This window comes from Oncorhynchus clarkii, chromosome 17, assembly GCF_045791955.1.
Source record: "Oncorhynchus clarkii lewisi isolate Uvic-CL-2024 chromosome 17, UVic_Ocla_1.0, whole genome shotgun sequence".
In the NCBI taxonomy this organism is placed as follows: domain Eukaryota; kingdom Metazoa; phylum Chordata; class Actinopteri; order Salmoniformes; family Salmonidae; genus Oncorhynchus; species Oncorhynchus clarkii.
In genome coordinates this window covers 72,155,908-72,176,284 of record NC_092163.1, presented here as the reverse complement: position 1 = coordinate 72,176,284, position 20,377 = coordinate 72,155,908, and the positions used below count along the sequence as shown (strand labels likewise).

The 20,377-nt window shown below is 42.8% G+C and overlaps 1 protein-coding gene across 1 annotated transcript in view; it reads right to left on the bottom strand.

The window, feature by feature from the left end:
• LOC139371381 (neuron navigator 1-like) overlaps positions 1 to 20,377 on the bottom strand; it is a 119,422-nt gene that overhangs the window by 57,834 nt on the left and 41,211 nt on the right. The window contains exons 4-5 of the mRNA XM_071111747.1: positions 19,797 to 19,899; positions 12,899 to 13,261 (exon numbers count right to left, since the gene is read on the bottom strand). Of these exons, the coding sequence (XP_070967848.1) occupies positions 12,899 to 13,261; positions 19,797 to 19,899 (466 nt within the window). The remainder of the gene's footprint in view (positions 1 to 12,898; positions 13,262 to 19,796; positions 19,900 to 20,377) is intronic.

Sequence of the window (20,377 nt, the reverse complement as noted above, 5' to 3'; positions counted from 1 at the left end):
TGTAACACCTAGTAATTTCACTGTACTTAGGCAAACATGACATGCACTATGCTTTGAAACAGTGTGTTTATTCTGATGACCAAGTTAACCCCGATCGTACACGTTATTTTGGTGGCAAGTGCTAGCAATAACATTGAGTGGAGATATAACCCTATAATAATGCAGAAAATCAGATTTGGCACATCATTGAGCACACTACCCATCATGAAATATATTGAGGCACCAATTACAGACAGTAGCCTACAATTAGCAAAATAGAACTCGATTGTATGAACATTAAAGTGCTTTCAATATGATTGAAATATATAGGACTATGTAGCCTACTGTGTTTACCTAATAATGCAATCATCTCGTTATTCATTTAAAGGATCATTTTATCATCTGCTTGTAACAATTTTCATTTGAGTCATTTAGCAGATGATTTTATCCAGAGCAACTTACGGTAGTGAGTGCATACATTTTCACCCTTTTTTCCTCCCATGCTGATCCCCATGGGAATGGAACCCACAACCCTAGCATTGGAAGTGCCATGCTCTATCACCTGAGCCACGGTGGGCTATTGCGAAGACATATGCTACTGTAAAAGTGTAGTAAACGACGTTCTGAAATGATCGTTGGTCACATGAGGGTAGCTCTCCAAGAACAGGGTTGGAGAGTAAACCTACACGAGGGTAGCTCTCCAGGAACAGGGTTGAAGAGTAAACCTACACGAGGGTAGCTCTCCAGGAACAGGGTTGAAGAGTAAACCTACACGAGGGTAGCTCTCCAGGAATAGGGTTGGATAGTAAACCTACACGAGGGTAGCTCCAGGAACAGGGTTGGAGAGTAAACCTACACGAGGGTAGCTCTCTAGAAACAGGGTTGGAGAGTAAAACTACACGAGGGTGGCTCTCTAGAAACAGGGTTGGAGAGTAAAACTACACGAGGGTAGCTCTCTAGAAACAGGGTTGGAGTGTAAAACTACACGAGGGTAGCTCTCTAGAAACAGGGTTGGAGAGTAAACCTACACGAGGGTGGCTCTCTAGAAACAGGGTTGGAGAGTAAAACTACACGAGGGTGGCTCTCTAGAAGCAGGGTTGGAGAGTAAAACTACACGAGGGTAGCTCTCTAGAAACAGGGTTGGAGAGTAAAACTACACGAGGGTAGCTCTCTAGAAACAGGGTTGGAGAGTAAAACTACACGAGGGTAGCTCTCTAGAAACAGGGTTGGAGAGTAAACCTACACGAGGGTAGCTCTCTAGAAACAGGGTTGGAGAGTAAAACTACACGAGGGTAGCTCTCTAGAAACAGGGTTGGAGGGCCCTGGCCTATTCTTTTTAACCTACTTTAAAACATTATTCACTTTCTGAGACCAGGGTGGAAAGTCCAGGCATGGGCTGGGTAGACTAGCATCCAGTAACTCTGTGTACTGAATTACTCACAAGGCTAAGTCAACCACAACATAATCTAACCTCCAGCAGGGCATGAGGAACCTCGGAAAATGTTATCCTGGACCCTCCCCTCATTAGCAACAGAGCATTCTCAACGTGATGTCATCAGGTCAGAGGAGCGACGGGCCAACAACTTTGGGAGGTGCACGGTGCGGGCCAAGAAGTTTCCTCCCCAACAAAAGGGCTTACCAAGAAAAACTTCAAAAATGACTAATTTGAGACAGAAAGAAGTTGGAGCACTGAACAAAAAAGCCAGAGATTCATGTATTATTTGTTCAGGCTTTAATCTAGGCATGGGCAACTGGTGGACTGTGGGTCGGGATCAATTACCCCTCCTACCCATTTTTTTTAAATACAAAAATTTGAATACAGTCTCGGGGATCATCATCATCACATTAACCAAGCTAGCTAGATATTTTTGCATGCAACCTATTTCCACATGTTTTTTTTTTCATTGTGACAACCTTTGAGATTTTACACATAGAAGGAGCAAGAGTGTGTAAATAAATGTCATGGGTACACAGTGGGTACACAAGATATCTGCCATGGTAGTTCCTGAGTTGGGACAGACTAAACAGTCAGTGATCTGTTATCAGCTAGCACCAGCCACACAACAGATCTGTTAACAGCTAGCACCAGCCACACAACTGGCAATGGGAAGATTTCTGTCCAAAGAGAAAACAAAATATATGTCCCAAACAGATGAACTGTGGTGATGATAGTAGAATAGAAGACTGTTGTCTCCCTGGATCTCTTGATACTCATACCCTGATCTTTAAGTACAAATTATCTGATAAAAATCTGTTTCCCTGTTGCTGTTTTTGTTTATTCAGTCAGCGACCATCATCCTTTCCTCATCCATAACGACTGTAACGACTGTAATCAAATTGAATTTCTATTGTAATAAAGATAATAACTGTATTTGTGAAGTGCTTTTCAAACATTATCCTCATACGGAAAGCCCTTCCCAGGAGACGTATTTCCTGCTTCCTTTGAAAGGTGCTGCAGTATAACAGGCATGAATACATATTGATACTACATACTACTAATATTGTCATTACCTCTTGACCAAATGGCTGAAATGTGTGTCTGAAATAACCTCTCCAAAATGTTTGCTTAGGTCATAACTCACCATTCAATAACGTAGCGGTATTGTCTGGGATATGTACAAGCTTTTTGAACACTGAATTCAACTGTCAGTGAGAACGACCGTGTAGGCAACGGCCGTAACACACAACATGTGTTCTCTCTTTGCTTTGGTTAACTGCTGTTCTCTGTAGGTTGCATGAGAGCAGACAGGAAGCTGCATTCATATCCTGACCTTCATATGGCTGTGGCCTTTATCTATCTGTGTCTGTCAGCTCTTCCTGCTGGACCAGATCAAAAGGTAGAGAGCAAAGCTGTCTGTTCCACTTAACATTTTTGCAAATCCAAGTTTGATGTTCGGTTGAAATTAGTAGGTATACCCCCTGCCTTTAATCGTCTAAAAAGAGAGACTTTAATGTTGTTCTAAATGAAACGGTTTGAGGGACGGTGAGTGGGTGAGAGGGAGAGACGTACAAGAGATAGAGAGCTGTACTTCCTTCCCTCAGAATGATTCTTAAATATTAATCTAGAATTGGCATTGGCTGAGATAGTGCATTAAAGCACAGCTAAAATATTGATAGGTGGCAGCTGAGCCTCTTCATCTACACCGTACAGTACTATGGAATAAAATCTTTCATCTTCAGCCCAGTCCAGAGTAAAAACCAGGTATCCAGACTGTTGTAGAACGCCATAGAAAGCTATATTCACTGCTGTTTGACAACACTTTTGATTTGATTACCCTGTGGAGTACCATTCAGGCATCCAGGAAGTGACTGCTACTTAAAAAGACTCAACAACCTGAATAAAGATCATATGAGCTCAATCCATTTTCCTAAATAATAGAATTGTTCACATCTCTACTCCATAATGACTCCCAAGCCTAATGGTGCAACGACACAATCATTCCAGCAGACGGCACAATGAGTCCAGAGTGAGGGGGATTGATATGGCATGGACAATGCCACAGATCTGCACAATGGCTTGGGTCTCATTGCTGTATTTGTCTGCAGATGTTGTCTAGCCAGTACAGTCTTTCTATATTGTATTCTATTTGTGCACAATTTGTCCACACACTTTCATTAATCAGTTTATATTCAAGAACTTCATCATGAGGAGTGGAATAATTTAATGCATTAGAAAAGGCATAAAAGTGTCTAAGAGGCGCTCGGAGGATCAAAGTCGGTGTCCAGAGGCTCACCCTGCAGTTCAGTTAGTGTATTATGTCCATTTATCCTCTTATTCAATCAATAGATGAATGAGAAAGACAGTGATGCACTGCACCAGTAGATCACTGATCTTACATTAACCCTGGCATAGCTAACAGGATTGTTTTGGCATCGGCAAGTCAAGGCAAGGCAAGGAGGTACAGCTCAGCAAAGCAGGTCCATTAACAGTAGCAGTAAAACAGTAATGGTTCTGAAATGCATCAGTGAGTCCATCTGAAACTGGAACCCTGTAGCTACATCCCTGTGGAAATGTCCTCTGTCCAACCACTGGGCTGGAAAACAAGAGTCAGCAGCAGTCTCCATGAGTCAGACTAGACCTCAGACAGTACAGGAGAGTTCCCTCACCTAACATCCACATCACAGGGACACACGGCTTGGAAATATTGGGTTTTTATGTTTTTGGTACATTGTATTTGTAAATGTTATATGATTGGTGTACATGCAGGGCTTCCTTGCAACAGAGGTATTGGTCTCAATGGGATTTCCTTGATTTTTTTTTTTTTTTTTTAAATATGTCAAATAAATAAACCTAGCCCTGATATGCTAATGGAGGCTGTCTGCCTTCTTTATTTTTCATTTAATTAGGCAAAATCAGTTAAGAAAAAAAGTCTAATTTACAATGATGGCCTAGGAACAGTGGGTTAACTGCCTTGTTCAGGGAGCAGAATGACAGATATTTACTATGTCAGCTCAGGAATTTGATCTAGCAACCTTTCAATGACTGACCCAACGCTCTAACCTCTAGGCTACCCGCCACCCTTTCTGTGAGTGATATACATAATTTAGTAGACTCTTTGATTCAAAACATACATTGTACGTATGGGTTGCCCCCGTGGGAATTGAGTTACGACATGACATCATTGAAATGATACAGAGAAGGTTCACATGCCCCCGGGGCTACAGTCATATCGTTAGTTACTGGTCTGTTTATCAGACATGCCCCCAGGGCTACAGTCATATCATTAGTTACTGGTCTGTTTATCAGACATGCCCCCAGGGCTACAGTCATATCATTAGTTACTGGTCTGTTTATCAGACATGCCCCCAGGGCTACAGTCATATCATTAGTTACTGGTCTGTTTATCAGACATGCCCCCAGGGCTACAGTCATATCATTAGTTACTGGTCTGTTTATCAGACATGCCCCCAGGGCTACAGTCATATCATTAGTTACTGGTCTGTTTATCAGACATGCCCCCAGGGCTACAGTCATATCATTAGTTACTGGTCTGTTTATCAGACATGCCCCCGGGGCTACAGTCATATTGTTAGTTACTGGTCTGTTTATCAGACATGCCCCCAGGGCTACAGTCATATCATTAGTTACTGGTCTGTTTATCAGACATGCCCCCAGGGCTACAGTCATATCATTAGGTACTGGTCTGTTTATCAGACATGCCCCCAGGGCTACAGTCATATCATTAGTTACTGTTCTGTTTATAAGACATGCCCCCAGGGCTACAGTCATATCATTAGTTACTGGTCTGTTTATAAGATATGCCCCCAGGGCTACAGTCATATCATTAGTTACTGGTCTGTTTATCAGACATGCCCCCAGGGCTACAGTCATATCATTAGTTACTGTTCTGTTTATTAGTCATGTATGTGGATGTGATACTGTAGGGGTTGTCTTCTTGATCCTGTTAAATATACCTTTACTAGTGACCCCTCCAGTGATGGAGGCCTCCCATATTGTCTACAGCTTGCATGAATTATCTATTTATTTTTCAAAAGATTTTGTGTGTGTGTGTGTGTGTGTGTGTGTGTGTGTGTGTGTGTGTGTGTGTGTGTGTGTGTGTGTGTGTGTGTGTGTGTATGTGTGTATGTGTAGGTCCTCCTTTGTTCACATGTGGCCCCAGACTCGTCCTGGCCTTGGTGAGGATATGTAGAATAGAGTACCCCTCCCTCTTCACTGAGCCGTGACCCATAAAGTCTTGACCCCGAGAAGTGGTCCTACTAAACTATAATCCCTGCAGGGCTTTTTGAAGGCCCGGCCAACCAGGCCCAGACCCAATCACTCTGCACATGCTTTATGTGGGTCAGGAAGGCATTGCACTAGGCTGGCCAGGAAAGCAGAAACTGACTGTGGAGAAGTGTCCAATGTATGAAGGAAAGATAAATTGAAGGCAGAGGACCAGTATTAGATGACTAAAGGCAAATACACCTACTGTACTATACGTGTTCCCTTACGGGTGTGTAGATGCTTAGTGGGGGGGGGGGGGGGGGGGGGGGGGGGGGGGGGGGGGGGCATGACATTGCCAGAAGAGCAAACTGAAACAATGGATCAGTTAACATGTAGGAATCCATTCTTTGTCTTAACTGGTTAGCACATACTTTAAATGAATCTCTCTGGGCAGTTTCTGAATAGTACTGCATTTTAAACAGCCTTATATATGCATTCTTTGTGGTAATCTAACTGAGCATTGTGTTTGTTGTTCATCAGAAACAAACACCATTAACTATGAAATAACTTATTGCATTCTAATGACCTCAATCAATTTAAATTGAAATAACCTCCTGCAAGTCTTTGTGCCGCGATTATTGATAGCAGCTCAGAAACCATCAAACATGTCTGCCATAGAGGGATTCAGAGATGATTTCTATCAATAGGTACGAGCCGGAGACATCCAGCTCCCAGTCGCCCACTACACCGTTTCATGTTTGCATGCAGAACAATCTGCTTAACAGGTCAATATGAAGCCACTTCATCCTCCACACACACAGCCACATACAGCTACACACAGCTACACACACACAGCTACACACACACACGCTCACTACCGCACACTGATACACAATGCACAGCCGAACAGTGGGTCAGAGGAGGAGGGTTGCCATGGCAGCACATCCTGATCCATGTGCCGCATGATGAGAGGCGTGTTGCTGCACCAGCCTTCCTTTCCCCTTATCTTTCCTGAACTGCTTTCACACACACACGCACACACACGCACACACACACACACACACACTTAGCTGGCTATAGTCCACCAGCCCTGCATCACCACGTTCCCACACACATTACATTACCTAACCTTACACAATGGGAAAGAGTGTGTGTGTGGGGGGGGGGGGGGGGGGGGGGGGGGGGGGGGGGGGGGGGGGGACGGTGGCATAGATAGCCTTATATTTACTCCCGTTCCACAAAATAATCTAGGCTACTCATTGATGCCGGTAGGCACTGCCATAATCGATACCATGCTGTGCAGTCAAGTGCTTTACAGCTGGTTCTGTAAACAAGGCAGAATCTGAATCCAAATAAAATGCTGACAGTCATTAGTTTTCTGTCTGAAAGTCTAAATAAGCTTTCAGTAATGTTTTGAGTTAATCAACGTCTGCCAGGAAAAGAGAGTAAATCCCTTGGTCGTGATAAACAGAGAGCATTCTGGGTGGGCCTCCTTTAGAAAATCTCCATGTTTGCATGTCCTGTTTAAAGCATTAAACCATTCGCTTCATCAATCAAAGAACGAATGACCAAACAGATTATTCTCCTTTGAAACGATGCGATTGGACATGAGAAAGTACCCAATCAGGTTGCAACAGAACACTGATGGCGCTACTTGGTGGGTCCAAGTGTGTAACCATAATTGACAGAGGGGTGCACCACGTACATCTATGTTTGTTGAGATGGCATTGAATAGTGGGACATTGATCACTTCTCTATCGGCTTTGGAAAATAAAAACAAACACACATTCAATAATAATGTCATTATTTATGTGTAACCCAATAAGTGGAATATGATTCACGGAGACCAAAACATGTAGAAAGTGTTTCAAATGGCTGCTAATACTTTAATACAATACTGGTAACAGTTAAACCATCATAAGCCTCCATTATTATCTGGTGTGAAGAGGATAACTATTCTGTCATTATAAAGACATTATGATTGTACCATACAGATTCCTACAGACTTAACAAAGAGAAGCCTAATTCAAATATAAATGTATTTTGTAGAACATAGAGTACCTTCCCTGTCATGGGGAATAATAGAGCCTGTCAGCTCTATGCATCATCTTTCTAACTGAACTTTCACCCGTTCTGAACACACCCCTGTGTGTTACACCCTTCCCTTCCATCTCTCCCTGTCCTCATCACATACGTCAGTCAGTACAGTGTAGACCAGCTGTAGATATCACACAGCCATCAGCCTGTAAAGTGTAGACCAGCTGTAGATATCACAGAGCCATCAGCCTGTAAAGTGTAGACCAGCTGTAGATATCACACAGCCATCAGCCTGTAAAGTGTAGACCAGCTGTAGATATCACACAGCCATCAATCAGTAAAGTGTAGACCAGCTGTAGATATCACACAGCCATCAGTCAGTAAAGTGTAGACCAGCTGTAGATATCAAACAGCCATCAGTCAGTAAAGTGTAGACCAGCTGTAGATATCACACAGCCATCAGTCAGTAAAGTGTAGACCAGCTGTAGATATCAAACAGCCATCAGTCAGTAAAGTGTAGACCAGCTGTAGATATCACACAGCCATCAGTCAGTAAAGTGTAGACCAGCTGTAGATATCAAACAGCCATCAGTCAGTAAAGTGTAGACCAGCTGTAGATATCACACAGCCATCAGTCAGTAAAGTGTAGACCAGCTGTAGATATCACACAGCCATCAGTCAGTAAAGTGTAGACCAGCTGTAGATATCAAACAGCCATCAGTCAGTAAAGTGTAGACCAGCTGTAGATATCAAACAGCCATCAGTCAGTAAAGTGTAGACCAGCTGTAGATATCACACAGCCATCAGTCAGTAAAGTGTAGACCAGCTGTAGATATCAAACAGCCATCAGTCAGTAAAGTGTAGACCAGCTGTAGATATCACACAGCCATCAGTCAGTAAAGTGTAGACCAGCTGTAGATATCAAACAGCCATCAGTCAGTAAAGTGTAGACCAGCTGTAGATATCACACAGCCATCAGTCAGTAAAGTGTAGACCAGCTGTAGATATCACACAGCCATCAGTCAGTAAAGTGTAGACCAGCTGTAGATATCAAACAGCCATCAGTCAGTAAAGTGTAGACCAGCTGTAGATATCAAACAGCCATCAGTCAGTAAAGTGTAGACCAGCTGTAGATATCACACAGCCATCAGTCAGTAAAGTGTAGACCAGCTGTAGATATCAAACAGCCATCAGTCAGTAAAGTGTAGACCAGCTGTAGATATCACACAGCCATCAGTCAGTAAAGTGTAGACCAGCTGTAGATATCAAACAGCCATCAGTCAGTAAAGTGTAGACCAGCTGTAGATATCACACAACCATCAGTCAGTAAAGTGTAGACCAGCTGTAGATATCACACAGCCATCAGTCAGTACATTAAGGGTACAGTAGTTAGTGTAGCAGTAATCAATAGACATAAGGCCACCAGCAATGTGCTGTAGGTCCAGTGCGCTCCCTAGAACCCAATCTCACAGAGACCATCCACAGCCACGTGCTCTGAATGTATGACTAGACCATCTGGATTGGTAGCATGTAAACTATAGATACAAAAGTTTATACACACCATCAAATTAAGCTCACCGAACCGGACCACAGAGTGGTGAAGTGCATAGCACCAAAAATTGTCTATCCTTGGTTGCAACACTCACTACCAAGTTCCAAACTGCCTCTGGAAGCAACTTCAGCACAAAAACTGTTCATCAATAAAAGGTTAACATCCTTACAGCCAACCAGGAATCAGAATACAGAACCACCAGAATAATAGATTCATAATTAAATCATTATATTTAATTTCAAGAACCATTTTAGCTCAACATTCCCATGTTACCCATGCAAGTCAAACTTCCCTTTGGAAATGATTGACATTATTACTATAGCTTTGATTCAGCCAAAGAAGACTATACTAGGGATGATGATGGAAGAGCTGGAGAAATGTTCCCTTTCCCCACCATTACATTGGAGCTGGTTGCTATGGTGACGCAAGAGAGGCTTGCAGAAATGATCTATTTTCAAGAGATGGGTAGAGGCTAATGGTTTCCAAAGAGCTCAACTGTGTGTGTGTTTGATTGTGTGTGTGTGTATTTAGAGTGCTGTCAGCATTGTGGATTATTTTTGCATTTGAGTGTACAGTACCACTCAGATTAAATGAATTAATGGTTGCCAACAAGGACAGTAGTGTTACCAAAAAATGCTAATGTGTTCAGAGGTATGCTGAGCTATGTATTATAGAGGGAAACTAAAGCATGAGTTATCTCTTTCATTTTTCAGACCTGGATTAGCTTCTCTCCTGGTAGATTAGCCTCTCCCCTCAATTTATTCTGACAGATAAAGAGAGAGAGAGAGAGTGTGTGTGTGTGTGTGTGTGTGTGTGTGTGTGTGTGTGTGTGTGTGTGTGTGTGTGTGTGTGTGTGTGTGTGTGTGTGTGTGTGTGTGCTAGTGTGTGTGCTAGTGTGTGTGCTAGTGTGTGTGTGTGTGTGTGTGTGTCTCTCTCTCAGTTGGTAGAGCATGGAGCTTGCAACGCTAGGGTTGTGGGTTTGGATCCCATGGGGGACCAGTATGAAAAAACTTTGGAAATGTATACACTCACTACTGTAAATTTCACTGGATAAGACTGTCTGCTAAATGACTAAAATGCCCATAGTCCTGGGTATGGACTGACCTTGGAATAGGAACACAGGAGGTATAGGGACTCTCATCATGGTCACCTTGAAATACTCACCTAGTGATTATTATTTCATTTTTGTTTAACCTTTATTTAGTCATTGAGGACATGGGTGGCCCAATGCTGAGCACTCACTATCAAGTATTTCTAAAATCATCAGACATACTATCTCACTCTCACGCTCTATTTTACTTCAATCTGCCCAAGAAGCTGCAGATTAAATTCCAGTGCATGTGGAGCAGAGATAAAGCTGCTCACATCACACCAGAGAACTGGCCTGGATTCCCTCAGCCTCTCTCAGCCTTTCCTTTCCCTTCCTACTGACTGTCAACTAGGGAGACGGAATTAAAGAGAGGATGTGACACAAAGGAAATGAGGAGAGAGAGAGAGATGGATGGGGGAGAGTGAGAGGGAGAGAGAGAGATGGATGGGGGAGAGAATGAAAGGGAGAGAGATGGATGGGAGGTAAGAGAGGGAATTCTAAGAGGGCGAGAGAGAATGAGAGAGTTTTGAGTTTAAAAGAGAGTGAGAAAGATATATTAAAGGAGAGAATGCTGAAGCTGGCAGACAGAACACCTGAAAGCCTGACACAGCCTGACACACCTTGACGACACATCTTCACACACCTTGACATCGTGACACACCCTGACCTAGGATCTGACTGATGCCGTACCATGGCATTGATCGTTAGGCTACTGTTACTAATGGGCGGTTAGTATTAGTAAATTAGTGGGTTATGACTGTTAGAAATGTAGGGGAGTACTTTAAACCAATGTCATACTCTATGTCAGTACTTTTTGCCTCTGTTTTTTTGGTAGCACCAAGGGACTTGCTAAAACACATTTAGTGGAGGGGCAGGCAGAGATTGGCTCTGTGTGTGTGTTTTTGTAAGTCACACCGTCCTCGGTTTCTGCAGTGGGATGTGGGTGTGAATGAATGAATGCCCACAGCTGTCTGTGACATGGCCAGCTCTGCAAGAGGCATGTAATGAATGTCATTACTGCACAACTCAGACGTGATCTGCACTCATTTAGAACCATTTAGAGTTCCAGCTCTGGTTTCCTGCCAATCGGCCATCTTGGTTTACTATCGCTATAAAATGGAAGATTCCGTTCAAAATGTCTGGTTTCAGCACATAATATCCCTAGTTCTTGGTGTGGCTAAGAACAGAGATTAAATAGTGAAGCTGAAACTTTGGAATTACTCTGGATTCTAGACTATTTTTTAAACCTTGTGTTTGCACATGTGTTTTTTCACTAGTTGCCATATCCACCCAAAAACAAACAACCACAACATATTTCATAGAACAATGAGTTTCAGCCAGAGGGGGATCCACATTAGTAATACCAGATAACTCATCTGAGAATAATAGCTGATGATTCACATGCAAGTCGATACTCATCATAGCTACCCTAAAGGAATACTGCAGGACTTTATTGCCAGGGTACTCTTTACTCAGCAGAAAGGTTTTAACAAAATCCAGATACGTCTCAGCAGAATCAGCCTGAGATGGTTGCTGCATGAAGCATGAAGCCCTAACAGACCCATGAAGCCCTGACAGACCCATGAAGCCCTGACAGACCCATGAAGCCCTGACAGACCCATGAAGCCCTGACAGACCCATGAAGCCCTGACAGACCCATGAAGCCCTGACAGACCCATGAAGCCTTGACAGACCCATGAAGCCTTGACAGACCCATGAAGCCCTTACAGACCCATGAAGCCCTAACAGACCCATCCAGGAACAAAAGTTACACTAGATAGACTGCTGAGGACAGCACTATGAGAGGGCTACTCCAAGCACAAGTGCCAACGCAAAGCCATTTTTTACCCACAAAAAAGTGTCTCATCCAAATGTATGCTTGATTGATGATTGCTTTATGACATGCTGTATGTTTTAGGATCGTTATGGTCCAAAGATCAAGTGACCACAACTACCATAGTATTCACAAGGACTACATTAAAGATAATTTAACAGTAGGATGCAAAGTGAGTGTTACTGCAGAACTGTTACTGCAGCCTTCACCACGACTAGAGTAGGAGAACCCCCCCACATGCACGACCAGAGTAGGAGAACCCCCCCACACCCACGACCAGAGTAGGAGGAACCCCCCACACACCCACGACCAGAGTAGGAGATGCCCCACCACGACCAGAGTAGGAGAATCCCACACCCACACCCAAGACCCGACTAGGAAATGCCACACCATGATCAGAGTAGGAGAACCTCCCCACAACCAGAGTAGGAGAACCACCCCAACACTAGAGTAGAAGAACCCCCACCATGACCATAGTAGGAGAACCCCCCCCTACGACCAGAGAAGGAGAACCCCTCACAATCAGAGTAGGAGAACCCCCCACAACCAGAATAGGAGAACCCTGAGTTAGACAACAGAATAGACCACAGGTGTCGAACTCATTCCATGGAGGCCCAAGTACTTAATTGATCAATAAGGTCACTGATTGGTTAGGAACTCCCCTCACCTGGTGTTTCTAGGTCTTAATTGGACACTCGGTCATCTATGGAATGAGTTGACACCCCTGGTATAGACTCTTACCCATTGGCCAGGTTGTCGTCGTCATCCTCTGGCATACTCTTGCCCAGCAGGTCGGTGTCGCTCAGGTAACCAGACTTGAGGTCCGCATCATCCACATCCAGCCCTTCGATGAGCTCCATTCGGGAGGAGTGGCTGAAACGGCTGGAGACTCGGGCGGGCATTGTGTGGGCCGTGTACTGGGACCCGGCCTTTCCCCCCTGGTACCCACCGCTGCCCGTGGAAGAAGGAGCGTCTCCAGCCTGCATCCGGGGGCTGGATTGGCCGTGGCGCCAGGAGAGAGGAGAGGAGCGGTTGGACTGACTGGACATGCTGCGGCCGTTGGTCTCGTCACTGTCGTAGCAAACAGTACTGCTGTCCAGACAGCTGGGGAGACAAGGCGAGGGAGAGGTTATAGAATTGTAGAAATGGAATGGGTGAGAGAGCACAGAAAGGGAAGGAAAATGTAGAGTTTGAGGGACTATGATATTATTATTATATTATTATAAAGAGAAAGAATTCTAGAGAGAGAAAAGCTACTTTTTCTATATTTTTCCCTCTCTGTCAGTCGGCATTTAAAGGAATCCATCCAGCCATATAGTCTCTGCTGACCTAGATACGACTGTAACATTAAATCTCAGCCTTCAGCCACGACAGCAAAGATCTCAGAACTCAGGGGCAAGTCACTAGCTACAATGTAAGGATATATTATCATTGCGTGAAAAGAGAAGCGTCTAGTTTCTCCCCTCTCTCCCTTTGACAGAATCATTCATAACCCTCAGCATATGTTCGTTCACAACATCATTACCAGCTGGGATTTACAGACCTAAGGCAATCAGTGCTTAATCACACACCCCAACTGAAAAATGTATGATTGCTCAAGCGGGCCAGAACTTTTTCATGACTACTCTGGACCAGTGTCAGCTAGTGAAAGGTGAGCCAATGTGTACATGTAGAGAGAGAGCTCAGACTAGACAGTAGTTCTAGATTAGAGACTAAATCTAGTTTAGATTAGAGACTAGTTCTAGTTTAGATTAGAGAATAGTTCTAGTTTAGAGACTAGTTCTAGTTTAGATTAGAGAATAGTTATAGGTTAGATTAGAGAATAGTTCTAGTTTAGAGACTAGTTGTCACGTTCTGACCATCGTTCGTGTGTGTTTTCCTTGTTTTAGTGTTGGTCAGGACGTGAACTGGGTGGGCATTCTATGTTGGATGTCTTGTTTGTCTATTTCTATGTCTGGCCTGATATGGTTCTCAATCAGAGGCAGGTGTTAGTCATTGTCTCTGATTGGGAACCATATTTAGGTAGCCTGGGTTTCACTGTGTGTTTGTGGGTGATTGTCCTTAGTGTCCTGATGTCATTGTTCTTTGTTAGGTTACACAAGTATAGGCTGTTTTCGGTTTTCGTTAAGTTTATTGTTTTGGTAGTGTTTGTGTTTAGTTTGTTTCTTCATTAAACATGGATTGCAATAATCACGCTGCATTTTGGTCCGACTCTCCTTCACACCTAGAAAACCGTTACACTAGTTCTAGTTTAGATTAGAGAATAGTTCTAGTTTAGAGACTAGTTCTAGTTTAGATTAGAGAATAGTTCTAGTTTAGATTAAAAAGTAGTTATAGTCTAGACTAGAGAGTAGTTTCTGCTGAGTCTGGCCATGACATGACCATATTCACCAACCAGCCCAGATGAATAATGCAATGCCTGCCTGGGACCATGTGGGTGTTTTTTCCTCCTGCTATTTCTGTACTTCTGTAGATGGATAATTAATCAATAGACACTGTTAATTCTTTAGAGTCCAAGGGTGGGGGGTTCTAAACTGACATACAGTTGACTTGTTACACATTTTGTTACATTTTGTTGATTGGACATGATTTGGAAAGGCACACACCTGTCTATATAAAGGTCCCACAGTTGACAGCGGCCAGACAAAAGTCACTCCTCAGTAAAAAGCATGTGACAGCCCACTTGGAGTTTGCCAAAAGGCACCTAAAGGACTCTCAGACCATGAGAAACAAGATTCTCTGGCCTGAATGCCAAGCGTCAAGTCTGGAGGAAACCTGGCACCATCCCTACGGTGAAGCATGGTGGTGGCAGCTGGAAGACTAGTCAGGATCAAGGGAAAGATGAACAAAGTAATGTACAGAAAGATCCTTGATGGAAACCTGCTCCAGAGTGCTCAGGAGCTCAGACAGGGCCGAAGGTTCACCTTCCAAAAGGACAACGACCCTAAGCACACAAGCAAGTCAACGCAGGAGTGGCTTCGGGACAAGTCTCTGAATGTCCTTGAGTGGTCCAGCTAGTGCCCAGACTTGAACCCGATCGAACATCTCTGGAGAGACCTGAAAATAGTTGTGCATTGACGCTCCCCATCCAACCTGACAGATCTTGAGGGGATCTGCAGAGAAGAATGATGAAACTCCCCAAATACAGGTGTGCCAAGTATGTAGCGTCATACCCAAGAAGGCTGTAATCGCTGCCAAAGGTGCTTCAACAAAGTGCTGAGTAAAAGGTCTGAATACTTATGTAAATCTTATATTTAAGTTTTTACTGTTAATACATTTGCAAAAAATTCTAAAAACCTGTTTTTGCTTTGTCATTCTGGGTTATTGTGTGCAGATTGATGAGACAAAAAAGTTCATACATTTTAGAAGAAGGCTGTAACTAACAAAATGTGGAAAATGTCAAGGGTTCTGAATACTTTTCAGATTTTCACAATTCCTGACATTTAAGCCTAGTACAAATTCCCTCTCTGGTCAGTTAGGATCCCCACTTTATTTTAAGAATGTGACATTTCAGAATAATAGTAGAGAGAATTATTTATTTCATCTTTAATTTCTTCCGTCACATTCCCATTTACATACACTCAATTAGTATTTGGTAGCATTGCCTTTAAATTGTTTAACTTGGGTCAAACGTTTTGGGTAGCCTTCCACAAGCTTCCCACAATAAGTTGGGTGAATTTTGGCACATTCCTCCTGACAGAGCTGGTGTAACTGAGTCAGGTTTCTAGGCCTCCTTGCTCGCACATGCTTTTTTAGTTTTGCCCACAAATGTTCTATAGGATTGAGGTCAGGGCTTTGTGATGGCCACTCCAATACCTTGACTTTGTTGTCCTTAAGCCATTTTGCCACAACTTTGGAAGTATGCTTGGGGTCATTGTCCATTTGTAAGACCCATTTGCGACCAAGCTTTAACTTCCTATCTGATGTCTTGAGATGTTGCTTCAATATATCCACATAATGTTCCTGCCTCATTATGCCATCTATTTGGTGAAGTGCACCAATCCCTCCTGCAGCAATGCACCCCCACAACATGATGCCGCTACCCCCGTTCTTCATGGTTGGGATGGTGTTCTTCGGATTGCAAGCCTCCCCCTTTTCCTCCAAACATGACGATGGTCATTATGGCTAAACAGTTCTATTTTTGTTTCATGAGACCAGAGGGCATTTCTCCAAAAAGTATGATCTTTGTCCCCATGTGCAGTTGCAAACCGCAGTCTGGCTTTTTTATGGTGGTTTTGGAGCAGTGGCTTCTCCCTTGCTGAGCTGCCTTTCAGCTTATGTCAATATAGGACTCATTTTACTGTGGATATAGATACTTTTGCACCTGTTTCCTCCAGCATCTTCACAAGGTACTTTGCTGTTGTTCTGGGATTGATTTGTACTTTTCGCACCAAAGTACGTTCATCTCTAGGAGACAGAACCCGTCTCCTTCCTGAGCGGTATGACGGCTGCGTGGTCCCATGGTGTTTATACACCAGGCATTTGGAAATTGCGCCCAAGGATGAACCAGACTTTTGGAGGTCTACAATTTTTTTCTGAGGTCTTGGCTGCTTTCTTCTGATTTTCCCATGATGTCAAGCAAAGAGGCACTCAGTTTGAAGGTAGGCCTTGAAATACGTCCACAGATACACCTCCAATTGACTCAAATGGTGTCAATTAGCCAATCGGAATCTTCTAAAGCCATGACATCATTTTCTGGAATTTTCCAAGCTGTTTAAAGGCACAGTCAACTTAGTGTATTGTGATACAGTGAATTATAAGTGAAATAATCTGTCTGTAAACAATTGTTGGAGAAATTACGTGTCAACTTTATAGAAATGCATTGAATAACACATGGCAAAAAAAATGTTTTTTATATATATATATATATATATATATATATATATATATATACACACACACATATATATATATATATATATACTAAGGTATTGAAGTAAGTGTCTGTCCTATATCTAGAAGATATTAAAAAAACTCAGGGCATTATTTTATATCAATTTTTTACACATATTTAACCCCCTTTTTGGGTCGGCACACAACTACCTTCGTACTTCCATTGGTTTTTGTAAACCGGTACCAGTTACCTTCAGACAAGACTCCTGACACTTGTGGTCGTAGATCACAACGGAGAACACCATAGTGTTCATGACAATCTCCCCTTTCCACAGTTGGGTCCCATTAGTTTGTGATAGAGACAGTAAGCAGCAGCCAAAATGGCAGGCATACTGGCTTTGAATGCAGAATGACATTTTTGTTTCGGTTTCTGGCAGTTTCTCCGGTATCCTGTGTGGCTAAACTCTGGTGTTTTTGGTATTGTTTGTGTCTCATCGTGATAGAGACAATCTGAAACGTGTACCGAACATGATTGCCTTGAAAAATAAAGTCTGTTTGAGAGGGATTGACAGAACATGTTAGCCCAAACGGTTCGGACGCTACCAAACAGAAGTTGGCACATCCACGGTACCGACTTCAGACGAGTCTCCTGACACTTGTGGGGGTCATAGAACAAAACAGAGGATGCCTCCATCGTGTTCATGAGTGTCTCTCCTTTCCATTATAAACTAACAGATTTCTGTGAATATTTTTTCGTTATGTAACTTAGTTTGACGAACCGGTGCATCAATCGACTCTAGGGGGTTAAAGACATTCTCTGGAACATTTGAATACTTTTTACCTAGTAGTTCTGAAAGTAGTGCCCACAAGCCAAAACTAACTACGTTACATACAGTATGTCCAGACATCTTGGCTCTCTCTTTCTTTTGCTCTGGTGTTTGTGCATCTTGCTAGCTGTCACTTAAATGGCGAGGGGCTGAAGCTCATTGGCTAGACCTCTAATTGCTATGCGAATGGCCCACATGGGGGAAAAAAATTGGGAAAATGGCGCAGCACAGTTTCCTGAAAAACAATCCTTTCAAACTAGGGATTTCGTGGCTAATTGAGGTTAAACAGTAATTCTGCTAATAGATTATGCATGTATGAACTAAACAAAGCATAAGGTTTAAAAAAGACAGGCCAACTCTCACAATGCTTCAGTGAAATGATAAACTATCTCACATTAGTACAGTACTTCCTTGAGAGTTTTGAAATGTAGCTTCAATTGAGGTTGTTTAAACGTATAGATGCACATCAAACGATTCCATACATTAGGGTATATGTTTGGGAGTTATGACAGGGAGCTGAACTATTAAAGTCATTAGAAGATGAGGATTTACTAGTAGCACTGAATGTGGATGTTACCTATCGTAGATTTTGATCAGTGCCTAGAAGTTCGATGGCCAAGGTCAAAGTTTTTGTGTAAAGTTACTGAACAGTCTGTCAGTCTCTAGAGGCCAGGGCTATGGAAATTCAGAGCTCATTTCTGGGATGGAATCCCCTAGCACATCAACAGTACACACCTCACAGAGAGACCTAAAGGCAAGGAACATTGGTAGGCAGAGCACATACTGTTGAGCTGGGGATAAGCAGCAGCCAAAATGGCAGGCATACAGGCTTTGAATGCAGAATGACTTTTTGTTAACACATTTTTCGGTTTCTGCCAGTTTCTTTGGTATCCTGTGGGGCTAAACTCTGGTGTTTTTTGTTATTGTTTGTGTCTCACAGTGATAGAGACTGTCTGAAACGTGTACCGAACATGATGGTCTTGAAAAATAAAGTCTGTTTAAGAGGGATTGACAGAACATGTTTACCAGGTGGCAGGTTGCCAAGATGACAGAGGATGAGAGTTAACATTGAGTGTAAACATTGATTACGTGTGTACTCCATCAATCTGTCCATTGTGTTTCATGTGTGTATGAGTATATTACATGTCTCAAACAAATCCACACACATATCTACTTGTGATCAATGAAACAATTATATATACAGTGGGGAGAACAAGTATTTGATACACTGCATATTTTGCAGGTTTTCCTACTTACAAAGCATGTAGAGGTCTGTAATTTTTTATCATAGGTACACTTCAACTGTGAGAGACGGAATCTAAAACAAAAATTCAGAAAATCGCATTGTATGATTTTTAAGTAATTCATTTGCATTTTAAAGCATGACATACAGTAAGTATTTGATCACCTACCAACCAGTAAGAATTCCGGCTCTCACAGACCTGTTAGTTTTTCTTTAAGAAGCCTCCCTGTTCTCCACTCATTACCTGTATTAACTGCACCTGTTTGAACTCGTTACCTGTATATGTGTGGGAGTGAAGTAACGTTTGAGCAGATGGAAAGAGATGGAAACAGATGGAAAAAAGGAGAATGCTCTTTAACATTATGCCCCACTCACACCAGTACATAACATCAGAAACACCCCAGTATTTATTGTCTATTATAAACTGGGTGGTTGGAGCCCTGAATGCTGATTGGCTAAAAGCTGTGGTATATCATACCGTATACCACACGTATGACAAAACATGTATTTTACTGCTCTAATTACGTTGGTAACCAGTTTATAATAGCAATAAGGCAGCTTGGGGGGTTGTGGTATATTGCCAATGTACCACCGCTAAGGGCTGTATCCAGGAACTATGCGTTGCGTCGTGCATAAGAACAGCTCATAGCCATGGTATATTGGCCATATACCACACCCCCTCGGGCCTTATTGCTTAACTATAATCTATGAATTTAGTGTATGGTAATGTACTCACCCATGGCTGAGTTGGGCTCCCCGTAGACTGGACATGGTATCTTCCAGGTTCTGTCTGAGGTCAAGGACGTTCTGCACCGTACGTTTCCTCTGAGACTCTGGGTCTGTGGGGACATTACATCAGTCACTATGGTGAGATTCTGGGTCTGTGGGGACATCACACCAGTCACTATGGTGAGACTCTGGGTCTGTGGGGACATCACCCCAGTCACTATGGTGAGACTGGGTCTGTGGGGACATCACACCAGTCACTATGGTCAGATACAAATTGAATTCACACATCCCATGTATCACTGTTAATCTGTTGTGTCTTTATACCTTGAGATATCCCAAATATTCGAGTTCCAGTTATTGAATATATTAAACATAATGTTGATTTCCCAAAGATTGAATTAGACTGTACTGAATAAATGGCACTCATTAAAAGCATAACCCATCAGAGTCTAAGCCCTGTCTTAGCCAGGGGAAGGGTGGGGTTCTTCTAAGCAATATGGATTTGATTTAAGAAGATCTTACACAGAATAAATTAGCTATTTGATTTTGAATTTTAAGACCCCTTGAAGTATAAAACAATACATATAA